Source organism: Hyperolius riggenbachi, chromosome 2 (genome assembly GCF_040937935.1).
Source record: "Hyperolius riggenbachi isolate aHypRig1 chromosome 2, aHypRig1.pri, whole genome shotgun sequence".
Lineage (NCBI taxonomy): Eukaryota > Metazoa > Chordata > Amphibia > Anura > Hyperoliidae > Hyperolius > Hyperolius riggenbachi.
In genome coordinates this window covers 544,861,270-544,885,885 of record NC_090647.1, presented here as the reverse complement: position 1 = coordinate 544,885,885, position 24,616 = coordinate 544,861,270, and the positions used below count along the sequence as shown (strand labels likewise).

General features: G+C 42.4%; 1 protein-coding gene across 1 annotated transcript in view; it reads right to left on the bottom strand.

Annotated features, from left to right (window-relative positions):
* The window catches only part of VEGFD (vascular endothelial growth factor D), an 89,212-nt gene that overhangs the window by 21,608 nt on the left and 42,988 nt on the right, over positions 1–24,616 (bottom strand). Inside the window, exons 3-4 of the mRNA XM_068266211.1 lie at positions 11,042–11,232; positions 5,981–6,126 (exon numbers count right to left, since the gene is read on the bottom strand). Coding sequence (XP_068122312.1) covers positions 5,981–6,126; positions 11,042–11,232 — 337 coding nt within the window. The remainder of the gene's footprint in view (positions 1–5,980; positions 6,127–11,041; positions 11,233–24,616) is intronic.

The window sequence follows — 24,616 nt, the reverse complement described above, 5'->3', positions numbered from 1 at the left end:
CCCCCTTTCCCCTCCCCCTTCCCCCTCCTCCTCTTCCCCCTCCCCTTCCTCCCCTCCCCCCTTCCCCCCCCCCTCCCGTTTCTCCTTTCCTCTCCCCCCCTTCTTTCTTCTTTCTCCTTCCCCTCGCTTCTGTCCCTGTCTGCCTTACCTTCCTGCCCTCTGTTGCGGGCATGGCGGGTACGATGTTCCCCCTCTGCTGCCGTATTGATCTGAGCATGTCAGTAGTGGGGTTCTATTATACCCTACTACATTAGTATTTCTATTATTATTATTTTTGTAATACACATATGGTGTTTGGGATGCACCAGTTCTCACCTTGTTATGATTATTGGTTTTTTGATATTTGCACGCCACTTTGATGCGCACATGCGCGGACATGTACATGCGTGTGTGTGTTTCTTTATGTGGCGTGCGCTATAGATGTGGACATTTTGATATTCTGTTGTTTTGGTGGGACTCTCTTTTGCCCTGTCGCATATGCCAATCGCCGATACATTTGTGTCTGCGGTGCTATGTGCGTTTGGGTATGGCGAATCTACATCAAAATCATGTGCTATATATTTATGTGATTTTTTATTTTTTATTTTTGATTGAGTTAATATTTAATTATTTTTGTATTGATTTTTTTCTTTTCCTGCCTCTCCCTCTTGTCCGCCTCAGCTTATCCGCCCCCCTTGATCCTCCCCTTTGTCGTGCATGAATTACGCCCAGCGGTGGAATTATCTATGCCATCCCTCTGGGCGTTGGGTTTGGCAATCCCTGGGATCCGCCCTGTAGGCGTCTTCCGGGATTTGCGAGCCCGTGAGCTGCGGGCGGCGGGTGTCATGGAGGGCGGACCTTTGGACACTCTACCTTGGCACGCATGACGTCCTCCATCCGCTCCCCACACGTTGGTGTGTGGGATTCCGGATGTGACGTCGGGTGCCGCTCGTGGACTCACTGATTGGCTGCACGCGTGGGGGGGACGGGTGGGCGGGTCGCTTTGGCGGCATAAGAGCGATACGGCGTTACACATGGAATAACTTGCTTTTGGCGCTATCACCCGAAGAGGCTGACAGTGTGTCAGCGAAACATGTCGTGAACTTTGGCGCCTGTGTCATATATCCATCACCCTATTTGTGACCTGCATCGCATAGGACTGGTAACTATAAGCGATTGGACTGCTTGATCACAATATCCCAGTGCTAAGAACTATATGCAGAGCTCATGTGACCTATGTCGAGATGAATGTTGTCATTATATTACTCAGCACGCTTTCTATTGACACAACCTTCCTAAAGGACTGTTCTGGGTTTTGTGCAACCTGGTGTCATTAGCTGCTTGTCCTCATTTTCCAATCTGCGAGTGGGATTGTGGAGACTATATAGAGGAATTCTGAGACAGCTTGCTTTGGGTGACAATATTACTTTTTGAAACTGCTGGAGATCTGGAATCATTCCTTGATCCTTGATATCGTGCTGGGCTTCACTAACATATCAACTATTGCTAAGCATGTCAGCTGCCACTAACACGTGTGGATTTCTCTATGCACTTCTCTATTGCTGCTAACTGTGGATTCAGCTCTGGGGGGACGTGCAATATAACCTGCTGCTAACTTGCTGCTATTATGCCCTCTTGCTCTCCCCAATGAATCAGTCTATGTGCATATTTATATTAAGGACTTTGCGTTTTTTGGAGGACTGCAGCCTCCGTCAGGTCATAAATGGTGTTGGATGACACATTTTTTTAAAATTATGTCAGTGTTTGTATAGTCTTGATCTAGTGTTTTCTTAAACTTTTTTCATTATGTGTGTGTTTTTTGATTAATAAATAGGAGTTTTAGTATGCACCCAGGAGCCAATTCTCATTCTTTGTATTCTTTCATATTTAACCTTGTTGGCATGGTGCATACTTGAAACATGTTTTAGGTTCATTCATTAGGTGTATTAATTGCATTATTTGACTCCTTTTCTCCACGGATTCCCATTTTTGTGCAATAGTGGAATATATTAATGTTTTTACAATTGCCGATTTCATACACATTATTTAAAGGGGAACTGAAGAGAGAGGTATATGGAGGCTGTCATGTTTATTTCCTTTTAATCAATACCAGTTGCCTGGCAGCCCTGCTGGTCTATTTCTCTGCAGTAGTATCTGATTAAAACCAGAAACAAGCATGCAGCTAGTCTTGTCAGATCTGACTTATAAGTCTGAACCACTGAAACACCTGATTTGCTGCATGCTTGTTCAGGGGTTATGGCTAATAGTATTAGAGGCAGAGGATCAGCAGGGCTGCCAGGCAACTGGTATTGTCTAAAAGGAAATAAACATGACAGCCTCCATATACCTCTCTCTTCAGTTCCCCTTTAATGATTTATAACTTTATAAAACATTATTTTTAAACGAAATATAGCACAATTTTTTTTAAACGTTATTCATGCTTATCGTTTAAAACCCTGCGCCCTTTTTTCCCGACACCCTTTTTTAACGTACGCAGGTTTTCTGGCCTGGGATGACAAGAAGGCCAGAGACTGCTGATCTTATATCCTGAATGCATTTATAGTGTGGATAAAGTGAGCTCCTACATGGACTAGGCATTGTTTCCTTTTCTTCCCAAATAGTGGCATAGCTCTCAACGAGAGAGCAGAGTCAGAGAATGAGGTCTACATATCCGCTGGATGACTCAGCACTCTATCTGATCTACTAGAAGAATGCTAATTATATGGAAAATGTAATAGTGGTGTTTTATCGTTTCTAAAAATAAATGTACAATGAGGATAATGAGTGCCAGACTTGCAGATTGACCTCACATTTACAAGCACTTTTGGCTGTACATCAGGGGTGTTTAACCTGGAATGTGGGGACTTTGTGGGCTACCTCAAGACACATAAATGGTATCTCATTGGTGTCATCCAGTATGGCTGCCAATCTAGCCGCTTCCTCTTTGATAAAGCAGAGAATTCTGGGAATTTCTGTTTTCACTTTTACAGCCCTTCTTAACTGCTTCTGGACCAGGCTAATTGAAATCTACACCCTGTTTGGGACCTGTTTTCCCTGCCAGGGCGTAGATTTCACTGGGAACCATTCAAGAGCCAATGAAATTGGCCCTATGACCAGCTCACGGTGCTCAACCTAAAGGTGGCCACACGCGATACAATAAGATGATCCGATTTTACAGCAATTCGATAAATAGGATCGGATTTCCTGAAAAATCGAAAGCTTATTTTTCATTCGAGCAAGAAATCCGATCGGATTTCCCGTTTTTATTCAATAAAAATTGATCGGGAGTGCTGGATTTTTCTGATAAATTTTTATGAAAATTGAATGGTGTGTGCTACATTGTCAGTTTATTAATATATACACTCACTGGTGTAACAATAGAGGAAGCAGCCCCTGCCCCCGCGGGGGGGGGGGGGGGTGCTCATGGCCGTTTTACGGGGGCAGGAGGGGTCGCAGCATGAGGGGAGAGCTTGTAGCACGTTGGTGCTCTCCCCTCTGTGCTCCCCTCCTGCCTCTATGTAAGCGTCAGCAGCAGCGGCGGCAGCTATAATTACCTCCATCCACCATGGAGGTTGCCGTTCTGCAAGGGCTTCACATTACTTCCTGTTAAAACAGGAAGTAATGTGAAAGTAATGTGAAGCCCTTGCAGATCGGCAACCTCCTGTGGTGAATGGAGGTAATTATAGCTGCTGCCGCCGCTGCTAACACTTACATAGAGGCAGGAGGGGAGCGCAGAGGGGAGAGCCCGAGGTGAGGGAGGGGGGGACCGTCTCCCCTCACCACCGACGTGCTACCATGCTCTCCCCTCATGCTGCGACCCCTCCCGCCCCCCTAAAACGGCCATGAGTGGGCTCCAGGGTGGGGGGGGGGGGGCGCTCAAATTCTTGCAGGGGGGCCTGGGGACAATTTTCTCAGAGTTTCCAATCATTATTATCATAATTGAGGAAAAATTGATCATATGTGTGTGGTACATTGGTCAGATTTTTGAAATGTTGCAATCAGTCAGAGAAATTGATTGCAATTCTTGAATTGAACAGATATTTAAAAAATTGTATGTTGTGTGACCACCTTAAGACCAAGTGGGCTTCAGCGACGGGAGAGGAGTGCGTATGGCGAGAGTGATGAGTCCATGCGGCATGACATCAATGAACACCGTTTTGTTTTTTTTTGTTTTTTTTTAAAAGGTCTCTGGTCCTTAACCACTTCGCATTCAGTCGTTTTCACTTTATGCATCCGAGCAATGTTCACCTCCCATTCATTAGCCTATAACTTTATCACTACTTATCACAATGAACTGATCTATATCTTGTTTTTTCCGCCACCAATTAGGCTTTCTTTGGGGGGTACATTTTGCTAAGAGCCACTTTACTGTAAATGCACTTTAACAGGAAGAATAAATCTTTATTTCTCAGTTTTCGGCCACTATAGTTTTAAAATAATACATGCCTCCATAATTAAAACCCATGTATTGTATTTGCCCATTTGTCCCGGTTATTACACCATTTAAATTATGTCCCTATCACAGTGTATGGCGACAATATTTTATTTGGAAATAAAAGTGCGCTTTTTCCGTTTTGCATCCATCACTATTTACAAGCTTATAATTAAAAAAAAAATAGAAATATTTCATTTTTATATTGATATTTAAAAAGTTTAGACCCTTAGGTAAATATTTACGTGTTTTTTTTTTTTATTGTAATGTTTTTTGTTTTTTCTGTTAAACATTTTATGTGGGTATTTTTTGGAGGGTCGGATGTAAATTGTCATTTTTAAATGTAAATATATGGTTATTTTTATATTTTTTTACATTTAGGTGTAGTTTTACTTTTTGGCCACAAGATGGCAGCCATGAGTTTGTTTACGTGACGTCACTCTAAGCATAACATGTACACTTAGAGGGACGTAGGAAGCAGAAAAAGCGAAGCTTCTGAGAGAAGCTGTCGCTTTTTCTGCGGGGGAGAGGAATCAGTGATCGGGCACCATGACCCGATTCACTGATTCCCTGGCTAACGAACCGCGGGCCGGGAGCGCGCGGGAACGCGCGCGATCGGCCGCGGGAGCGCACATGGCCTCCTGGACTTAACTTTTACGTCGAGGAAGGTTAATTGGTTAAGGGGCAAGATACTGCTGGTACTCAAGTGGTTTGAGTGGGATAAAACTCCATACTAACTGAAAAAGTAATGATTAAAAAAAAATCTAATAAGAAATTATTTATTTAGCTTACCTATCGGGCAAAACCCTAGTGGAGTGGCGGTTTTGCCACTGTGAAGGGGAATGAGGATACAAAATTAAATTCAGGAACTATAAGTATATCATTACTTACACATAAAAATGCACTGGAGGTACTGTTTTTTAAAACTTTAAAGGGACTCTGAGCTCCTCTCATGGGCATGCCTTTAAGACAGACGACTTCCAACAAAGTCCTGCTATGACCCCTCTGGAGGAGCCTCTTGCAATGGCCATGCGTGTCACTTCCTCCTCCTGTTTCATTCAGTGATGCACTCCTCTAACAGAGAAGACAGGGGTGACCCGAAAGTTTTAACATAGCCAAGATGGGAGCCGTTATTTTAAATTGAAATCAAACGATTCAGGCATCAAATGAAAGAGGAGAGCACAATCTACAGAAAAGTAAGCATCTTTTAGTAATTTGCAGTACTGTTCGGAGTCTTAAAGGCATGCCCATGAGAGGTGCTCGGAGTCCCTTTAAAAACCTATTATTCTTGTAGTTTGAATAGAATTTTCCACCATGCCCAACCAGGCACTTACAGAATATTCAACAAAATCTATCAAATAAAAGATAACATTTTTACACTTGTTTTTTTAACCTCACAATTCTTTTAATTTGATCACTTTCCAGGAGTCATTACCAATACATTTGTACAGTTCTGCGTGTACACTGACACCCATACAAGGTCTATCGGAATGCCTGGCCCTCCATAGGTTATCCATCCCAAAAAAGCTAAAAATGGTTCAACAAGAAAAACCTCTTTGGGTTACTTACCCATACTCTGGATAGGCAATGGATCTGCGTATGATGGAGGCAGGATGGCGGGTGCCAGACAGCGCACATCTACAGCCCGTGTGATTGGCAATTTTGAGCGTTACGGGTTCGGGGGCTTGTGTTGGTGGAATTAAAATCTGAAACACCTGCGTAAATAAAGAAATGTAGATTTGTTATTAATTGTACAAGGCAAGGCTTTCTTCAGTGAGCAGATAAGTCATCATCTATATTGTCTTTTGTTCCCTAGTAAGGTGGCAACACATGATACACTTTTATATACCCATATATTCCGGCGTATAAGACGACTGGGCGTATAAGACGACTCCCCAACTTTTCCAGTTAAAATATAGAGTTTGGGATATACTCGCTGTATAACACTACCCCTCTTCCAACACACACCAAATAAAAATGTTTAAAAAATCATATACTGGTGCTATATATGAACAGATACTGGTGCTGTACTGTATGTGGTACCCAGTATATAACAATATATAGGCGACTGACTGCTTTGATTGGTCAACTCTCCCACTCCCTAAGCAGATTGGTCAGCGATATATAAGAATAAATTGCGCTGTGCCCATAAAACACGCCTCTTTGACCCTTCTGGCCCACCCTTCTACCCTATGTACCTCCTTCTCTGCCTCTCTGATCCCGGACATGTGCGCCTGCGCCGCTTCACTACAGTCCTCAGCAGTGAGATCTGAGAGTCAGTAACAGGATAGGGCGTATCACCCGGCATCAATGACACCCGGCGTATAAGATGACCCCCGACTTTTCAGAAGATTTTCAAGGGTTAAAAAGTAGTCTTATACGCCAGAATATACAGTACAATATACAGTGGGATGCGAAAGTTTGGGTAACCTTGTTAATCGTCATGATTTTCCTGTATAAATCGTTGGTTGTTACGTTAAAAAATGTCAGTTAAATAGTATATCATATAGGAGACAGACACAATGATATTTGAGAAGTGAAATGAAGTTTATTGGATTTACAGAAAGTGGGCAATAATTGTTTAAACAAAATTAGGAAGGTGCATAAATTTAGGCACCACAAAAAAGAAATGAAATCAATATTTAGTAGATCCTCCTTTTGCAGAAATTACAGCCTCTAAATGCCTCCTGTAGGTTCCAATGAGACTCTGGATTCTGATTGAAAGTATTTTGGACCATTCCTCTTTACAAAACATCTCTAGTTTATTCAGGTTTGATGGCTTCCAAGCATGGACAGCTCTCTTTAACTCACACCACAGATTTTCAATCAGGTCTGGGGACTGAGATAGCCATTCCAGAATGTTGTACTTGTTCATCTGCATGAATGCCTTAGTGGATTTTGAGCAGTGTTTAGGGTCGTTGTCTTGTTGAAAGATCCAGCCCCAGCGCAGCTTCAGCTTTGTCACCAATTCCTGGACATTGGTCTCCAGAATCTGCTGATACTGAGTGGAATCCATGTGCCCCTCAACTTTGACAAGATTCCCAGTCCCTGCACTGGCCACACAGCCCCACAGCATAATGGAACCACCACCATATTTTACTGTAGGTAGCAAGTGTTTTTCTTGGAATGTTGTTTTTCCTCATGCATAACTCCCCTTGTTATGCCCAAATGACTCAATTTTAGTTTTATCAGTCCACAGCACCTTATTGCAAAATGAAGCTGGCTTGTCCAAATGTGCTTTAGCATACCTCAAGCAGCTCTGTTTGTGCTGTGGGTGGAAGAACAGGCTTCCTCTGCATCACTCTCGCATACAGCATCTCCTTGTGTAAAGTGCGCCAAATTGTTGAATGATGCACAGTGACTTCATCTGCAGCAAGATGATGTTGTAGGTCTTTGGTGCTGGTCTGTGGGTTGACTCTGACGGTTCTCACCATTCATCGCTTCTGTCTATTCGAGATTTTTCTTGGTCTGCCACTTTAAGCCTTAACTTGAACTGAACCTGTGGTCTTCCATTTCCTCACTATGTTCCTAACTGTGTAAACAAACAGCTGAAATCTCCGAGACAGCTTTCTGTATCCTTCCCCTAAACCATGATGGTGAACAATCTTTGTCTTCATTTGAGAGTTGCTTTGAGACCCCATGTTGCTATTCTTCAGAGAAAATTAAAAGAGGAGGGAAACTTACAATTGACCCCCTTAAATACGCTTTCTCATAATTGGATTCACCTGTGTATGTAGGTCAGGGGTCACTGAGCTTACCAAGCCAATTTGAGTTCCAATAATTCGTTCTAAAGGTTTTGGAATCAATAAAATGACAACAATGCCCAAATTAATGCACCTGCCTAGTTTTGTTTAAACAAACAAGCACATTTTCTGTAAATCCAATAAACTTCATTTCCCTTCTCAGATATCACTGTGTGTCTCCTTCATGATATATTTAACTGACATTTTTTATCGTAACAACCAACGATTTATACAGGAAAATGATGACGATTAACAAGGTTGCCCAAACTTTCGCATCCTACTGTATATATTTTTTTTCCTTTGATTTGAGAGTTACAATAGATTTTTCCGATGAACTGTAACTTTTTGAATAACATACAGAGGGGCTGCAGCACACAACAGGAAAAACAGTGACAGGGGCTCTTGGTTACGCTTTAACACGCTTAAGCTCACCAACTGCGCCAAAGTGTCCCCAATCTGGTGAGTCCTACTCTAACCATACAGTGCTAGTTTTTATCAGCAGTCTAGTGGGAACTAATTCAAAAACCCAAGAGTCAACTAAATGGGAGAAAAGGAAATTAAAAACACCTCACCTTCCACTAGCTACCAAACGAACTCTCTGGACATGTGCAATGCACTCATTTATATGCTTAACTGAGCTAGAGGTGGGCGTGGTTATGCAGGCTCACAAGGGGAAAATTATAATCAATTATCAAGGGGTGAGCAGCACAAACCAACTTTTAATGCAATTTTTTTGCAAACTATGCACGCAGCAGTGGAGACCCCAATCCCCACAAGAAATATATATAACATACAGAGGGGCTGCAGCACACAACAGGAAATACAGTGACAGGGGCTCTTGGTTACGCTTTAACGCGCTTAAGCTCACCAACTGCGCCAAAGTGTCCCCGATCTGGTGAGTCCTACTCTAACCATACAATGCTAGTTTTTATCAGCAGTCTAGTGGGAACAAATCCAAAAACCCAAGAGTCAACTAAATGGGAGAAAAGGAAATTAAAAACACCTCACCTTCCACTAGCTACCAAACTGCTGCGTGCATACTTTGCAAAAAAATTGCATTAAAAGTTGGTTTGTGCTGCTCACCCCTTGATAATTGATTATAATTTTCCCCTTGTGAGCCTGCATAACCACGCCCACCTCTAGCACAGTTCCCACTATAGTGGGAACTATAGTTCCCACTAGACTGCTGATAAAAACTAGCATTGCATGGTTAGAGTAGGACTCACCAGATCGGGGACACTTTGGCGCAGTTGGTGAGCTGAAGCGCGTTAAAGCGTAACCAAGAGCCCCTGTCACTGTATTTCCTGTTGTGTGCTGCAGCCCCTCTGTATGTTATATATTTCTTGTGGGGATTGGGGTCTCCACTGCTGCGTGCATACTTTGCAAAAAAATTGCATTAAAAGTTGGTTTGTGCTGCTCACCCCTTGATAATTGATTGTAACTTTTTGAATAATATGACCAAGGTATCATACACGTGTGTGCAAGATTCGAAAACCCCGAAAAAATGTCTTTGGTCTATAAATCAAGACATTCACAACCTAGACTGTACTGTTCAGTTTTCAGAAAAATTGATCAGAATGTGTCACCACCACAGACGATCCAAATTCGATCACATCTCTTGTTCGAAAAACGAAGCATTAGATTTTTCTAAACAACCGACCGTGTTTTTTTTTTATGGGAAACTCAAACATTTTATTGTATTGGGTGGGGCCAGCTTTACATTATTGTTCTGTGAAAAATTTATCAGAATTTTCAAGCAAGACTGATCGAAAAATATAAAAAGAAAATAGGAAATTTGATCACATTTCTCAATCTGAACAGCAGAGGAACATTATCTGTAAACAGTTGTTTAGCGTGAAGAACTTTTCTATCACAGTTTGACTTGACTCAGAGCTTCCAGTTGTTTGTGCCAGAGAGGGATAATAAAGTTTAATTTTTTCACACTTTTTCTCTGTACTATCCCGCTAACAAAGGGTTGACAACAAGCAGGAAAGGAGAGGGGGACGACACAAGGTAGAGTAGTTAATAAGGGGCACCCTTGCCCCTAGGCCAGGAATGTCCATTGTCCAAAGGCCGGCCCAGGGGCCAAATGTGGCCAATCAAGCCATTTCTGGCCCCCAAATCTCTCTAAAGTTGTAAATTCCATGTGGCCCACAGGCCATAGCTGCAGTGCCGCATGCAGTGACCAGCAGCAGAGAGGGCCAATGCACACCAAAAACAGCTGGCGGATCTGCAAACGCAAGCTGTTTTTGAAGCTGTTTTTCAAAGCGATTCTAGGCATGTTTAGAGAGATTTTCTAAGCATGCCTAGCATTTTTTGGAGCATTTTTGTGTAGCAGATTTTATATTTTGTTACAGTAAGGCTATAACTGAACAGCTTCTATATCAAAAACGTCTGGAAAAACAGCTCTGATCTAGCGGTTTTGAAATCTCAAAAATGCTGCAGGACCTGAGTTTGCATTTGGGGGAAAAATGAGCCACTCTGGTGTGCACCAGCCCATTGACTAACATTAGCCAAGCGGGTTCCCCCCCCCCCCCCCCCCCCCCCGATTTTTCTGATTTTCCCGTTTAAAAAATGCTTAGAACCGCTCTTGGTGTGCACCAGCCCTAACAGTCACTGATTAGCAGCTGCCACTGTTCTAATTGCACTGTTCTAATTGGTATATAGGTTATTTCCCATGGAAATGTTTTGGCAAAATGTCACAGGCATAGTGTACCTAATGGCAATCGGCAAAATTGTGTTCAATTCCGATAGTTCAGCCCCCCTAGCATTCTCAAGAATGGGGATATGGCCCTTGGTCTAAAATGTTTGGCCACCCCTACCCTAGGCCCTATAGCAGTTCTGGTTATTGTTACACCATCAGCTTGTCAACTAAAACTGTTCTTACCGATTTCAGTACATAGGAGGTGCTGGTGTTCAGGCAGGAGACCCCCTCTTCATTGCAACAGCCTCCACACCTGTACACTGAGACGCAGGGAGGTTTGAAGAACGTGTTGGTGGCAATGCCAAGGTCCTTCGCCACATCAACACAGATTTCTCTAGGCATGCACTGTGTCTTCTGCCACTCCTCGTCTATAACTGCATGGAGAAGGACAAATAGTGAGACCAAGAGATGTTCAGTTTATCATTGAGACACGTAGTAATCTACAGGTAGCCTCTATGCAAAAGGCATCATTAGTTTGGTTGAAAAAAGGCATCCGTCCAAGTTCAACCAGAAGGGAAAAACAAAAACACACCATCCTGAACCCACACATATCCCAGTTGATCCAAGGAAAGGTCAAAAACCTTACAAGGCCTGGGCAAATTCCTTCCCGACTCGAGATGGCAGTCAGATAAATCCCTGGATCAACTCTCCCTAGGAATTACCTAGTAATTATACCTGTGGATGCCCGTCAATGCAAGGAAAGCATCCAAGCCCTGTGGCAAAAAGGTCGAAAAATTAAATCAATACATTGCAAAGTGAGAAGTTAACAAATAGAAGAGAGATCAAGAAATTATTGATATTTGCCATGTAGTTTGTTCATATTGTTTGATCCACAATCAGCCTCCACATAGTCATATTTACTGCTGGCAGACAAGAAAAAAACTAGACAGCACCAGCTGCCATTATCTTTAACCACATCCCCTAACAATGTAATCAGCTAAAAGTTTTTTTGTTTTTTATAGATATACATATGCACAGAGGGAGATACTGGTTGCTTGGCAGTTGGAAACAGCTGTTATTTCCCACAATGCAACAAGGTTCACAAACAGGAAACTGTCAGGACCTTGGTCCTGACATCACAGTGTGGGAGGGGTTTCACCACAATATCAGCCATACAGATCCCCTGATGATCTATTGGAGAAAATGTAAAGATTTCTCGTGGGAAAGGGGGTATTAGATACTGATTGGGATGAAGTTCAATCCTTGGTAACAGTTCCTCTTTAAATGCAGTTATAGAATTTGAACGACTTCCTGAGGCATCATTAGTGCAACCTGCATGTCCTGCTGCCCTGATACTGCATTGCAGAAGTGTGGTGTATTTCCTACTGTATCATGGCCACAAAATTGTTCCTGATATATCCAAGACTAAAGGACACCTAAAGGGAGAGGGATATGGAGGCGGCCATATTTATTTTCTTTTCAACCATACCAGTTGCCTGGCTGTCCTGCTGATCTTTCATGCATCAGTCATGTCTGAATCACACACCTGAAACAAGCATGTGGCTAATCCTGTCAGACTTGAGTCAGAAGAGACAAGACAAATAACATTTTCTCCTGGCGGACTCAAAGCGCCAGAGCTGCAGCCACTAGGATGCGCTCTATAGGCAATAGCAGTGTTAGGGAGTCTTGCCTAAGGTCTCCTACTGAATAGGTGCTGGCTTACTGAACAGGCAGAGCCGCGATGCGAACCCTGGTCTCCTGTGTCAGAGGCAGAACCCTCAACCATTACACCATCCAGCCACCCCCCTTACACTATCCAGCACTCCAGAAACATCTATCTGCATACTTTCTCAGGGTCTATGGCTGCAAGGATTAAAGGCGGAGGATCAGCAGGACAGGCTGATGAAAAGGACATGAAATTCTCAGAATTTCCTTTATTCTTTACAAAAGCACTCCACGAAAAGGATCTATACAAAGATTTCCACCAGCCTCCCTGATTATTTGCACACTATTTTGGCAGTTGGACTGAGCAGCTGCTGTTCAGTAAGTGCTTTTAAAAATAAAGAAAACCCCGAGAATCCCCATGAGGAGATGAACTAGTCCAAAATCTGTCAGATCTGTCAGATTTTTACTGCAACTTTTACTGTAAATGACAGGAACCTAATAGAAAGGTAATTTATAGTGGATTTTAATCTGGGAGAAATGTACTACTCATATGTATGTGTACACAAGTATTCTACATTTCACATTTTTACTCGATACTGGTCCTTTAACATCAGTTTTTTTTGTTCTGTGTGGAGCCCCACTTTAAATAATTTGATACTTTGTATTATTAGAATGTGAATGGATATTAATATCAGTTTTATTCTCTACTGTAACAAACCCCACCCGCTTAGCCCAGAGTGGCCAAGTAAACCAAACGAGTCGGGTTTTGTAACTCAGGTAATAAATAACCAATCTTGTTTTTTCCTAAAAGTACTGAAATAGAGATTGAGTACTCTTACTATTATTATTACTTCTTGGATTTATATAGCGCCAACATACAGTATTACGCAGCACTGTACAATACATAAGATTACAGAAAATTATAACAGGGGTGACCAACAACACAGTACTGCTAATAAGCAATAAGAAATAACAGCATAATACAGGTAATAAGCGATAAGATACACAACACAACACAGGTAATAAGCGATAAGATACACAACACAGGTAATAAGCGATAAGATACACAACACAACACAGGTAATAAGCGATAAGATACACAACACAACACAGGTAATAAGCGATAAGATACACAACACAATACAGGTAATAAGCAATAAGATACACAACACAGCACAGGTAATAAGCAATAAGATACACAACACAACACAGGTAATAAGCGATAAGATACACAACACAACACAGGTAATAAGCGATAAGATACAACAACACAATACAGGTAATAAGCGATAAGATACACAACACAACACAGGTAATAAGCGATAAGATACAACAACACAATACAGGTAATAAGCGATAAGATACACAACACAGGTAATAAGCGATAAGATACACAACACAGCACAGGTAATAAGCAATAAGATACACAACACAACACAGGTAATAAGCAATAAGATACACAGCACAGGTAATAAGCGATAAGATACACAACACAGCACAGGTAATAAGCGATAAGATACAACAACACAGCACAGGTAATAAGCGATAAGATACACAACACAACACAGGTAATAAGCAATAAGATACACAGCACAACACAGGTAATAAGCGATAAGATACACAACACAGCACAGGTAATAAGCGATAAGATACACAACACAGCACAGGTAATAAGCAATAAGATACACAGCACAGGTAATAAGCGATAAGATACACAACACAACACAGGTAATAAGCGATAAGATACACAACACAGCACAGGTAATAAGCGATAAGATACACAACACAGGTAATAAGCGATAAGATACACAACACAGCACAGGTAATAAGCAATAAGATACACAGCACAGGTAATAAGCGATAAGATACACAACACAACACAGGTAATAAGCGATAAGATACACAACACAACACAGGTAATAAGCGATAAGATACACAACACAACACAGGTAATAAGCGATAAGATACACAACACAGCACAGGTAATAAGCGATAAGATACACAACACAACACAGGTAATAAGCGATAAGATACACAACACAGCACAGGTAAGAAGCAATAAGATACGACAACACAATACAGGTAAAGGCAGCCATACACTGGTCGATTTGCCATCAGATCCGACCAACAGATAGATCCCTCTCTGATCGAATCTGATCAGAGAGGGATCGTAGGGCTGCCTTTACTGCAAACAGATTGCGAATCGATTTCACTATGAAATGGATCACAATCTCTGAAGCTGCCGCTGAAAACCGCCCCCAACGACCCCCCTCCCCCGCCGTCTGAAATCAATCGTTCCCGTTGATTCCCGTCGATCCGTCCATGCGGAAGATTTCGCTCGATCGCCGGCAGGTCGGCAGTGCGTCGATAGCGGCGTTTGAATGCCCAACGACCGACACTAGCTGCAATATATTACCTGCTCCGGCCGGCGCGTGTCCCCGCTCTCTCCACGGTCACTTCTCCGTGCTCGGCTCCTCCAGCTTCACTGAACTTCCTGTCCTGGCAGGAAGTTTAAACAGTAGATGGCGCTCTACTGTTTAAACTTCCTGCCGGGACAGGAAGTTCAGTGAAGCTGGAGGAGCCGAGCACGGAGAAGAAGACAGCGGAGGCTGGGGAAGTCGCGCCGTCCGGAGCAGGTAATATATTGCAGCTAGTGTCGGTCATCAGGCATTCGAACGCCGCTATCGACACACTCCCGACCTGCCGGCGATCGAGCGAAATCTTCCGCACAGACGGATCGACGGGAACGATTGATTTCGGACAGAAATTGATCGTTATGTCAGCGTTTGCGCAACGATTTCACAGCAGATTCGATCACAGTGATAGAATCTGCTGTATATTGGCGGGAAAATCGTTAGGTGTATGGGCCTCTTAAGAAGCAATAAGATACACAACACAATACAGGTAAGAAGCAATAAGATACACAACACAATAGAATTAATAAGCAATTTTTAAGTACTCTTATATGACACCTAGGGCCATATGCAATTCACTTTTTCACCTGACTTTTCTCCTAGGAGATAATTTTTCATCTTCGATTTAAAATAACTTTTCAGCATTTTTCAACTAAAAAAAGTACCAAAAAGTAGGTGAAAAGATACTATCAAAGTTATTTTGAGTATTTTCTTGCGTCCTGGTGCCTTAGTAGGCATTTTATTGACAAAAAATCACCTAGGAGAAAACTTATGTGAAAAAGTGATTTGCATATGGCCCCTAGCTTTTAAAGAGAATCTGTACTCTAAAATTCTTACAATAAAAAGCATACCATTCTCTTCATTATGTTCTCCTGGGCCCCTCTGTGCAGTTTCTGCCACTCCCTGCTGCAATCCTGGCTTGTAATTGCCAGTTTTAGGCAGTGTTTACAAACAAAAGACATAGCAAGTGATAGGCTGAGAGTAGCTCAGTGTGTGAGTCCTACAGAGTGTGCATGGGGGCCTGGAGAGGGTGTGTATAGCTTATATCCAATCACAAGCAGCACAGCACATTCCAGCCTGACTGCCTCAGCCCGACAGAGCCGACGGAGGAGAGAAGATTAGATCATATAACAGAGATAACACAGCCACTGTGCAACTAGGAAAGGCTGCAGTAAGACCGTCCACATTGGAACAGGTATAGGAACTTAGGCCTGGTGCACACCAGAGGAGTTTTTCTGAGCGTTTTGAGTTTTTAAAACTGCTGCTAATGTTATCCTATGTGTCTGTGCACACTGGAGCAATGAGGTTTTGTAAAAAAAACCCATAGCATTACATTGGGAAGAGCTTTTAGAGGTTTCAAAAGCTCTTCCCAATGTAATGCTATGGGGTTTTTTACAAAACCTCATTGCTCCAGTGTGCACAGACACATAGGATAACATTAGCAGCAGATTTAAAAACTCAAAACGCTCAGAAAAACTCCTCTGGTGTGCCCCAGGCCTTATAGGATAGAAGAAATAAGGATGAAAATGTTGTTACAGAGTCTCTTTAAAGACTACAGGTCATCTCTCGATAAGATCCCCTGATATGCATTTTTTTAATGTATATATGTCTAGCGCTCTTCTAGACATTATTGATCTTCTATTTATGGACTCATCCCGAGCGCTACACTTTGTACTAGTATCTTTATTGATATAATGAGGTGTCTCAGGCTGATGTAATGTTTATTATCTTCCTGTTACTGATTATACATGTCAATAAAAATTATTTTTGGAAAAAAAAAAGAATGTGAAAGGATATAGTTGAATAAACTTCAGATGTACCTTTTCATGCTTATATGACTCACCGTAGCCAATTGCAATGTAAACTCCTGGCAGCATCGTGTACTTTTTATGGAGATTTGGAGATACTACACAGAGGTATAACGTCATGTTCCTCCATAGATATATATATATATATGGATATGCTTATTCTAGTAGCTCCTTTTGTAATATGCCAAAGGAAGGGATCAAAGCACTCCTGTACTGATGTATAGTGTTTCTATATCGTGTATTTAATTTGCATTGCGTGCCCAGAAAGCAAAACAACCCTTACAGATCATTTTAAGTCATTTTATAACAGATGGACGTCATCTCTTGGAGAGCAGCCTCACCAGGAGGTCATAAAACAGAAAGCTTTTTTGGGGAAAAAATGCATTATTACAATAAATGATTATATAATAATATTTCAAATTTAAAGGATACCTGATCTGCAGAACTACATAATATAAACTAAGCACAGAGGTCTATACAGGGCTGGCGCTATCATAGAGGCAAAGGGGGCAATTGCCCCAGGGCCCCCAAGTTCTCCTGGGCCCCCCAGGTCTTCCTTATACTTGTGCTCTCTAGGGCCCCTGCAAAGCTTTGTAAACACAGCGCTGCGCAATATGTTATCGCTTTATAAATACAATAAATAAATACTAAACATAGCAGGTCAACTGTCCTGGTGTACTGCTCCATCCATTCTCTCTGTCTTCATCCCCGCCCACTGTCTCTTCTCCATGAACCATTGCAGGTCATTATGCAATAACATGTGCCAGGTCACTGGGAAGAGGCAGTCCTGCAAGGATGAAGATGACAGTGCATGGACTGGAGCAGTGCTAGGCTGACAAAAATGGTGCAGGGGCCCCGGGTAGTACAATAAAGTTCAGGTGGGAGATCTGATGAGAGGGTGACAGCTGACTCAGGGGCCAGCAGTGTGAATAAGTTGTGAAAGTGGGGGTGGGGTCAGGCGGCCCCAAAGGGTAATTTTGTCCTTGGGCCCCATTGTGGCTTGAACCGGCCCTGGGTATATACAGTATATCAGTGTTCTCCTCAGGCTCTTTTAGCCGGGTGCTGCACCTAATTTTGGTGAGCACCCGGCTGTCATCAGTTTGCTTCCTCCTATGCTGTAAGCAGAGTTGCGCTGACCCTGCATTCACCCCGTGGCGCCCCACCCGGATACCTTTTCATGCCACCCGGCTGGAAACAATTTCTGGGGAGAACACTGAATGTATATGCCCAAATGTATGCACCTGCCTAATTTTGTTTAAACAATTATTGCACACTTTCTGCAAATCCAATAAACTTCATTTCACTTCTCAAATATCACTGTGTGTGTCTCCTATATGATATATTTAACTGACATTTTAACAACCAACGATTTATACAGGAAAATCATCACAATTAACAAGGTTGCCCAAACTTTCGCATCCCACTGTATGTCATTTCCCATAAAAAAATTACTTGCTGGTTGAATAAAAGTAAGTTTAAGTCAAAATTTGCCAGGGGTATGAATAATTATGAGCAGCACTGTATACGCAGATTGTATTCTTGCCCCACCCCCTCTGTACTTTTAAGGCCTCTTGCACACTGCACGCGATTCCGATTCAGATTCCGCTTTTTAATCAGTTTTTACCTCCGATTCAGATTCAGATTTGCAGTGTGCAAGGAGCAAACTGCAAATCTGAATCTGAATCGGAAGTAAAAACAGATTAAAAAGCGGAATCTGAATCTGAATTGCTTGCAGTGTGCAAGAGGCCTAAATATGTTTTAAGTGTTCCGAATTATTGTTACAATAAATGTTGTTTTTTTTTTTACTACAATGTGCTTGTGCGACTTGGGTTTTTCCCTTGCCATTTTCAAAATGGAGGAGCCACGGCCAAACGGAATAATGGAGGGAGGAATGTGCTTGGCAGACAGACTCTGCTTATTAGGCAATATGCATTATAAGGGGGTATAGATTACGATACACATACTGTATGATACAGGAGAAGACAACTTTGCTCAACTCAATGTAAATCTATAAGGTGAGAGGATTGGAAGCAGTTGAAAAAAACTGTAAATTAACAATAAAGTTGCATAGGAGGCGCTTTAGTTTGTGCCTCCCGCTATGTCCACTGTGCCTCTCGCTACTTCCCCTGCTGCCTGCCGCTGCTTTCCCTGTGCCTCCTGCTGCTTCCTCTGTACCTCCTGCTGCTTCCCCTGTGCCTCCCACTACTTCCTCTATGTCTCACTGTACTTTTCCTGTGCCTAATGCTACCTCCCCTGTGTCTTTCTCAAGATCCCCTGTGCCTCTCTCTACTTCCCCTGTGTCTCCCACAATTTCCTTGTGCCTTCCACTACTTCCCTGTGTCTCCTTTTTCTTCCCCTGTGACAACAGCTACTTCACCTTTCCTTCTGCTACTTCCCATGTGCTTTCCGTTACTTCCAGAGTGCCTTCCACTACTTCCCTTGCTGTCTTCTGCTGCTTCCCCTGCTTCCTTATCTTTCTTAGGTTCTATTGTGGTCCTCTGTATGCTCCAACATATACCCTGCGTAAAGCTGTTATCTTCTGCTGTACACAAAGGGATGGACTGGCACGTTCACCAATTCATAGGACAGGTATATTGTCATGTTAGAGGGTGGACAGTTTGAGTTTCCAGATGTCGAGGTACAGGCACCTTGCCTGGCATGCTCAGAAGACTAAAAGATAAAACTACTGATAGAGGAGCACTGCCTCAGATGTGATGCACAGAAATAAAAATTCCTTACTTCCTATAATTGGCTGATGGAATATTCCCTAACCTGTCCCTCACATTATTAAAGAGAACCTGAGGCGGGGTTCTCACAACAAAATCCCAATACAGAGGCTGGGCCTGCCTATAGAGCCCAGCCTCTGTTGCTAGTCAGATTCCCCCTAAATCCCCCCTGCGCTCAGCGAGACCCCATAAATGACAGCCGTGCTGCCGACACGAGGCGTGTCAACAGCGACTGTGTTTACCTTTAGAACGTCAGTCTCAACTCTCCCCCGCCTCCTGCATCGCTCCGGTCCCGCCCGCGTCCCTTCCCTCCCCGCTGATTGGAGGGAAGGCACGTGGGCGGGGACCGGAGCGATGCAGGAGGCGGGAGGAGCGCCGAGCCTGACGTTACAGAGGTAAGCACAGCCGCACAGCGCGGCTGTGATTTATGGGGTCTGACTGAGCACAGGGAGGATTTAGGGGGGATCTGATTAGCAACAGAGGCTGGGCTCTATAGGCAAACCCAGCCTCTGTATGGGGATTTCATTGTGAGAACTTCGCCTCGGGTTCTCTTTAAGCATGCTTTCACTGTTTGCACAGGGTTCACGGTTTTATCTACACCTGGGTGGAACAGTTGAAAAGGGCACAAGATGAATCCTGTCAAAAAGGGTGCCCGATAAAATAGAAGGTGGCTCTGGCTCACATTAATTTATTGGATGCTTTTTCAACAGTATGCTGGCAGATAGGGTTTGAATTCAGTGGGGTGGGGTGGGGTCTTTAGTGTTGAGAGTAGGGAGTTCTTGGTGTTAGGCACTGGGGCCGTTAAGGTCAGACACCACCTGGGGCAGGTCTTAGGGTTAGGCAGCACCAGGGGGTCTTAGCATTAAGCCCCATTAGGAGGGTCTTAGGGTTAGGCACCAACAGGCATTGGTAGAGGGAGGGCTTTATGTGAGAGTAGGGTTAGGTTAGGTCATAGTAAAATATCAGTAAGTATTACTCATATTTTACTTTACAAATTAAGTAGAATATTGGTAATTTTATTGATATTCTACTATCTGTTATTTCCTATGCTCTTATTAAATGCACACCACTTGGGTTCACATCTTACGCGCTATCTGCAGTGGCGTAGCTAAGGAGCTGTGGGCCCCGATGCAAGTTTTACATTGGGCCCCCTCAAGCACTCTATACATAACAGTTGATATGGCGCACCAAAACCTGCCAATGACAACCACAGTGTCAGAGATGCAAGAAGGGGATGGGGAGCAGTTTGTTAATGATGACCACTATTCAAAGTATCTATAAAAGTAATTATTATGAGCACAGGACCAATAGAGAGTATTAACGCAGTTGAGGGAGGGCCCCTCGGGGCCCCTCTGGCCCAAGGGCCCCTGATGCGGTCGCAACCTCCGCACCCACTATTGCTACGCCCCTGGGTATCTGTCTTTCCATAAACCGCCATCTACAGCCAAAAAACATACTGGCACCGTACGTGGCATCTGACTGCTCTGGACTGCCCTACATTTACAAAACCTCTCCTGAAAAGGGAGAATGTTTGGCCATAAAACCAATCCTGTAAAAACAGAAAATAGCATGGTATGTGCAGGATAAAGTAGCATGCAAAAGACAAACACACAACTCCGAAAGCATTTGATGCTGTGGACAAACTCAAATACCGTTCTGTTTCTCCCCAGTGTTTTTCTCGAAACGTGGAATTGATCCCAATGGAAAAGCCAATTTGAAAGTTAAACCAAATAAAATAAATAAATAAATAGTTAGATGAGAAGTAAACCATTGGAAAAGAATCTGAGACAACCAACATCAACGTGGCAGACATCAAGCAGATGCCTAATAAGCTCCTTCAAGTACTGATGTTCTGTTTTTATGGAGTGTGTTATAAAGAAGGAGACTTGATCAGAGCCAGAAACAAACAGACTTCTTTGCTGTGAAGTTTTCTGCATTCGCCAGTAACTCCTAATTCGTGCAGCTGATATATTATTCATCTTCAGCCATGTTTTCCAGCAGGCTAATGATCCCATTATACCATTAATAGTGTTGAGCTTGAACTTTGCGTAATCGTAATTTTGCATCAAAATCCCCAATTACTGCATGATGCAAAATCTTAAAGTGAACCTCCGGACTAAAAATCTACTCAGCAGCATTGAAAAGGCATGGTGTTTCTTTAACAGTTTCACAGCATCAGAACTTTTTTTTTCTTACCAAAGCATCATTTTTAGCTGCATTTTTAGCTAAGCTCCACCCATCAAAGAAAATGATGCTGTACAGAGCATGATGGGATTTCCTATGTTGTTATTCACATTGCCTAGCAACTGGGAGAGGTGCTCAGGACACAGGACAGTTGGAACTGTGTATCATGCTCCCTGTCACCTCCTTTCAACCAAAAAGATGGCTGTCATCATGAAATCAAACATTTGCCTGTTCTTTTAAAACAGGGTGGGTAAGAGATTATATTACCTATCTATTTTAATTAACTAATGTAACTTAATGACAGTATGTTTGTTTAGGCTGGATACCCTCTCTAATGCAAAATTTCCAGGAAATTTGTATTTAATTTTGTGCGTAAGTGTGATCATGTTCTCTACTTTCACGATTACGCGTTACTACGTAAAAATGCAAAAATTAATTATTTGGGAACAAGTCGAACATTTTTCTTTTAAAAAGACCTAGGGACATATGCAATTAACTTTTTCTTCAGAGTTATCTCCTAGGAGATAATTGTCATCTTCTCTTTAAATTAATTTTTCAGCATTTAAAGGGAACCAGAGACGAAGCGCCCTGATGTATTTTACCATAAAGATCAGTGGGAACATTAGAGAAAACACCTATCCTGCTCTCTGTTTCATTCTGCACTGCACAGCCTGCTTCTTATCAGACCTGATAAAATCCCCGACTGAGCATTCAGTCTGGCTTTGCTACAATGACTCAGCTATAATGATTCCTGAGCAGAGCCAGCAGGAGGTAGGCTTGGGCTTGAAAAGACATCAGGGAACACAGACTGAGCTATAAATATTCCTGAGCAAAGCCAGACTGAATGTTCAGTCAGGGATTTTATCAGGGCTGATTAGAAGCAAGCTGTGCAGTGCAGAATGAAACAGAAAGCAAGGTAGGTGTTTTCTCTAATGTCCCCACTGATATATATGGTAAAATACATGAGGGTGCTTCGTCTCTGGTTCCATTTAACAATCGGAAAAGTACTCAAAAGTAGGTGAAAAAAGAACTATCAAAATTATTTTCAGTATTTTCTTGCTTGCTGGTGGTTTAAAAGGTATTTTATCTCAATGTGTGAAAATATCACTAAGGGGAAAACTCAGGAGAAAAAGTGAATTGCATATGGCCCATAGTATTTATAGCAATGTATAGCTGTGTTAAAATAAAGTATTTACAGTATACCATTTTTAGCTCTGGGTGGGATTGCACTCACTTCTGTTTTGTTTTTTGTTTTTTTGTCCTTTACTCTGTTTTCAGTTTATATCTATTAGATCATTTTATCAAACCTACCATACACCAATCCATTTTCAAAGCAATTAACAAGATTTTTTTTAGTTTTTGAGAAAAGTGTTTTATAAACAATTCAAGAGAAAAATGTTTTTTAAGGCCTCTTTCACACTGGGACACTAAAGTCACATGATATAAAAATGTATAACGCAGACTAACGCACAGCAATACAAAGTCTGTGCGACCTTCACAGTGCACACGTTGCATTGTGTGTAACGTGTAGCAATATTTAGAAAGTGCTGCATGCTGTGCGTTTAAATCTGCTGCCTTATGTGTGTTGCACATGCTCAGTAATGTTTTTATTTTTTATTTTAAAGTAACGCATGCGCCGTTTTCGTTCCATCAGTATGCGGCGAAAATGGCGCACCAAGAGACACATAACGCAGTGCAAAATAACATCAAATTTCATAACCTACATGCGCTACGTTTTGGGCACGTTGTGCGACTTTAACGTCGCATCAAACGCAACATCCCAATGTGAAAGAGGCCTTAACCCTGGTAAAGTGTACAGCAGCAAAATGTAATTTTACTGATTTAAAAAAGCAAAAAACATTTTTTTCTTTGGATTTTTTAAAAATAGATTTTCTCAAAAACTACAAGGTGTCTTTTTGACTTGCTGACACTAATCCCACTATTTCCCCCAAACCATTGTGGTTTGGGCAAACGTTTACAGTCTTAATTTCACGTAATGTACAAAAGTTACAAATTGATTATGCAAAATCAATTCAGTGTCAAAATTGTTATCACATGTAATCATAGTTGCAAAATTTTACCTAAAATTTTACATAAGCAAAATTATTATTATTATTTTTTATTTATATAGCGCCAACATATTCCGCAGCGCTTTACAAAGCACAATAAGACGACAAGGGGAACATAGATATACTAACAAATTGTAAAGCAGAGTTCCAAGCAGCACAAATATTGTGACAAAAACAGTAAACATTAGGAGGATGACCCTGCCCTTGCGAGCTTACACTCTAATAGGTAGTGGGGGACACACTAGGTAAGGGGGTGGAGGATGGATGAGGCAGTGACCCTTTGCCTCTGATTACATTGTGACAGATAAGTAAATAAGGGCTATAGAATGTTATAAGCTTGTCTGAAAAGGTGTGTTTTAAGAGTGCGTTTGAAGATGTCCAGGTTTGGAGCATGACGTACAGGCTGTGGAAGAGAGTTCCAGATAAGGGGTAATGCTCGTGTAAAGTCCTGGATGCGAGCATGAGAGGAGGAGATCAGCTTAGAGGCCAGGAGATTTTCTTGGGAGGAGCGAAGGTTGCGGGAGGGACAATATCTTGAGATTAGTGATGAGATGTATGGAGGAGACAACTCGTGGAGGGCTTTGTACATTAGAGTCAGGAGTTTGAACTGGATCCTCTGGGTAATGGGTAACCAGCGGAGAGAATGGCACAGTGGGGCTGCATCGGTAGAGCGTGTGGAAAGGTGAATGAGGCGGGCCGCTAAATTTAGAAGCGATTGGAGAGGTGCTAGCCGGTTTTTTGGTAGGCCACAGAGCAGGGTGTTGCAGTAGTCTAGGCGGGAGATGATTAAGGCATGTACAAGCATCTTGGTGGCCTCTTGTTTGAGGAAGGGACGGATACGGAATATATTTTTGAGCTGGAAATAGCAGGTGGTGGTTAATGAGGCAATGTGAGGTTTAAAGGAGAGCTCTGAGTCAAGAATAACCCCCAAGCAGCGGGCCTTAGTGGTTGA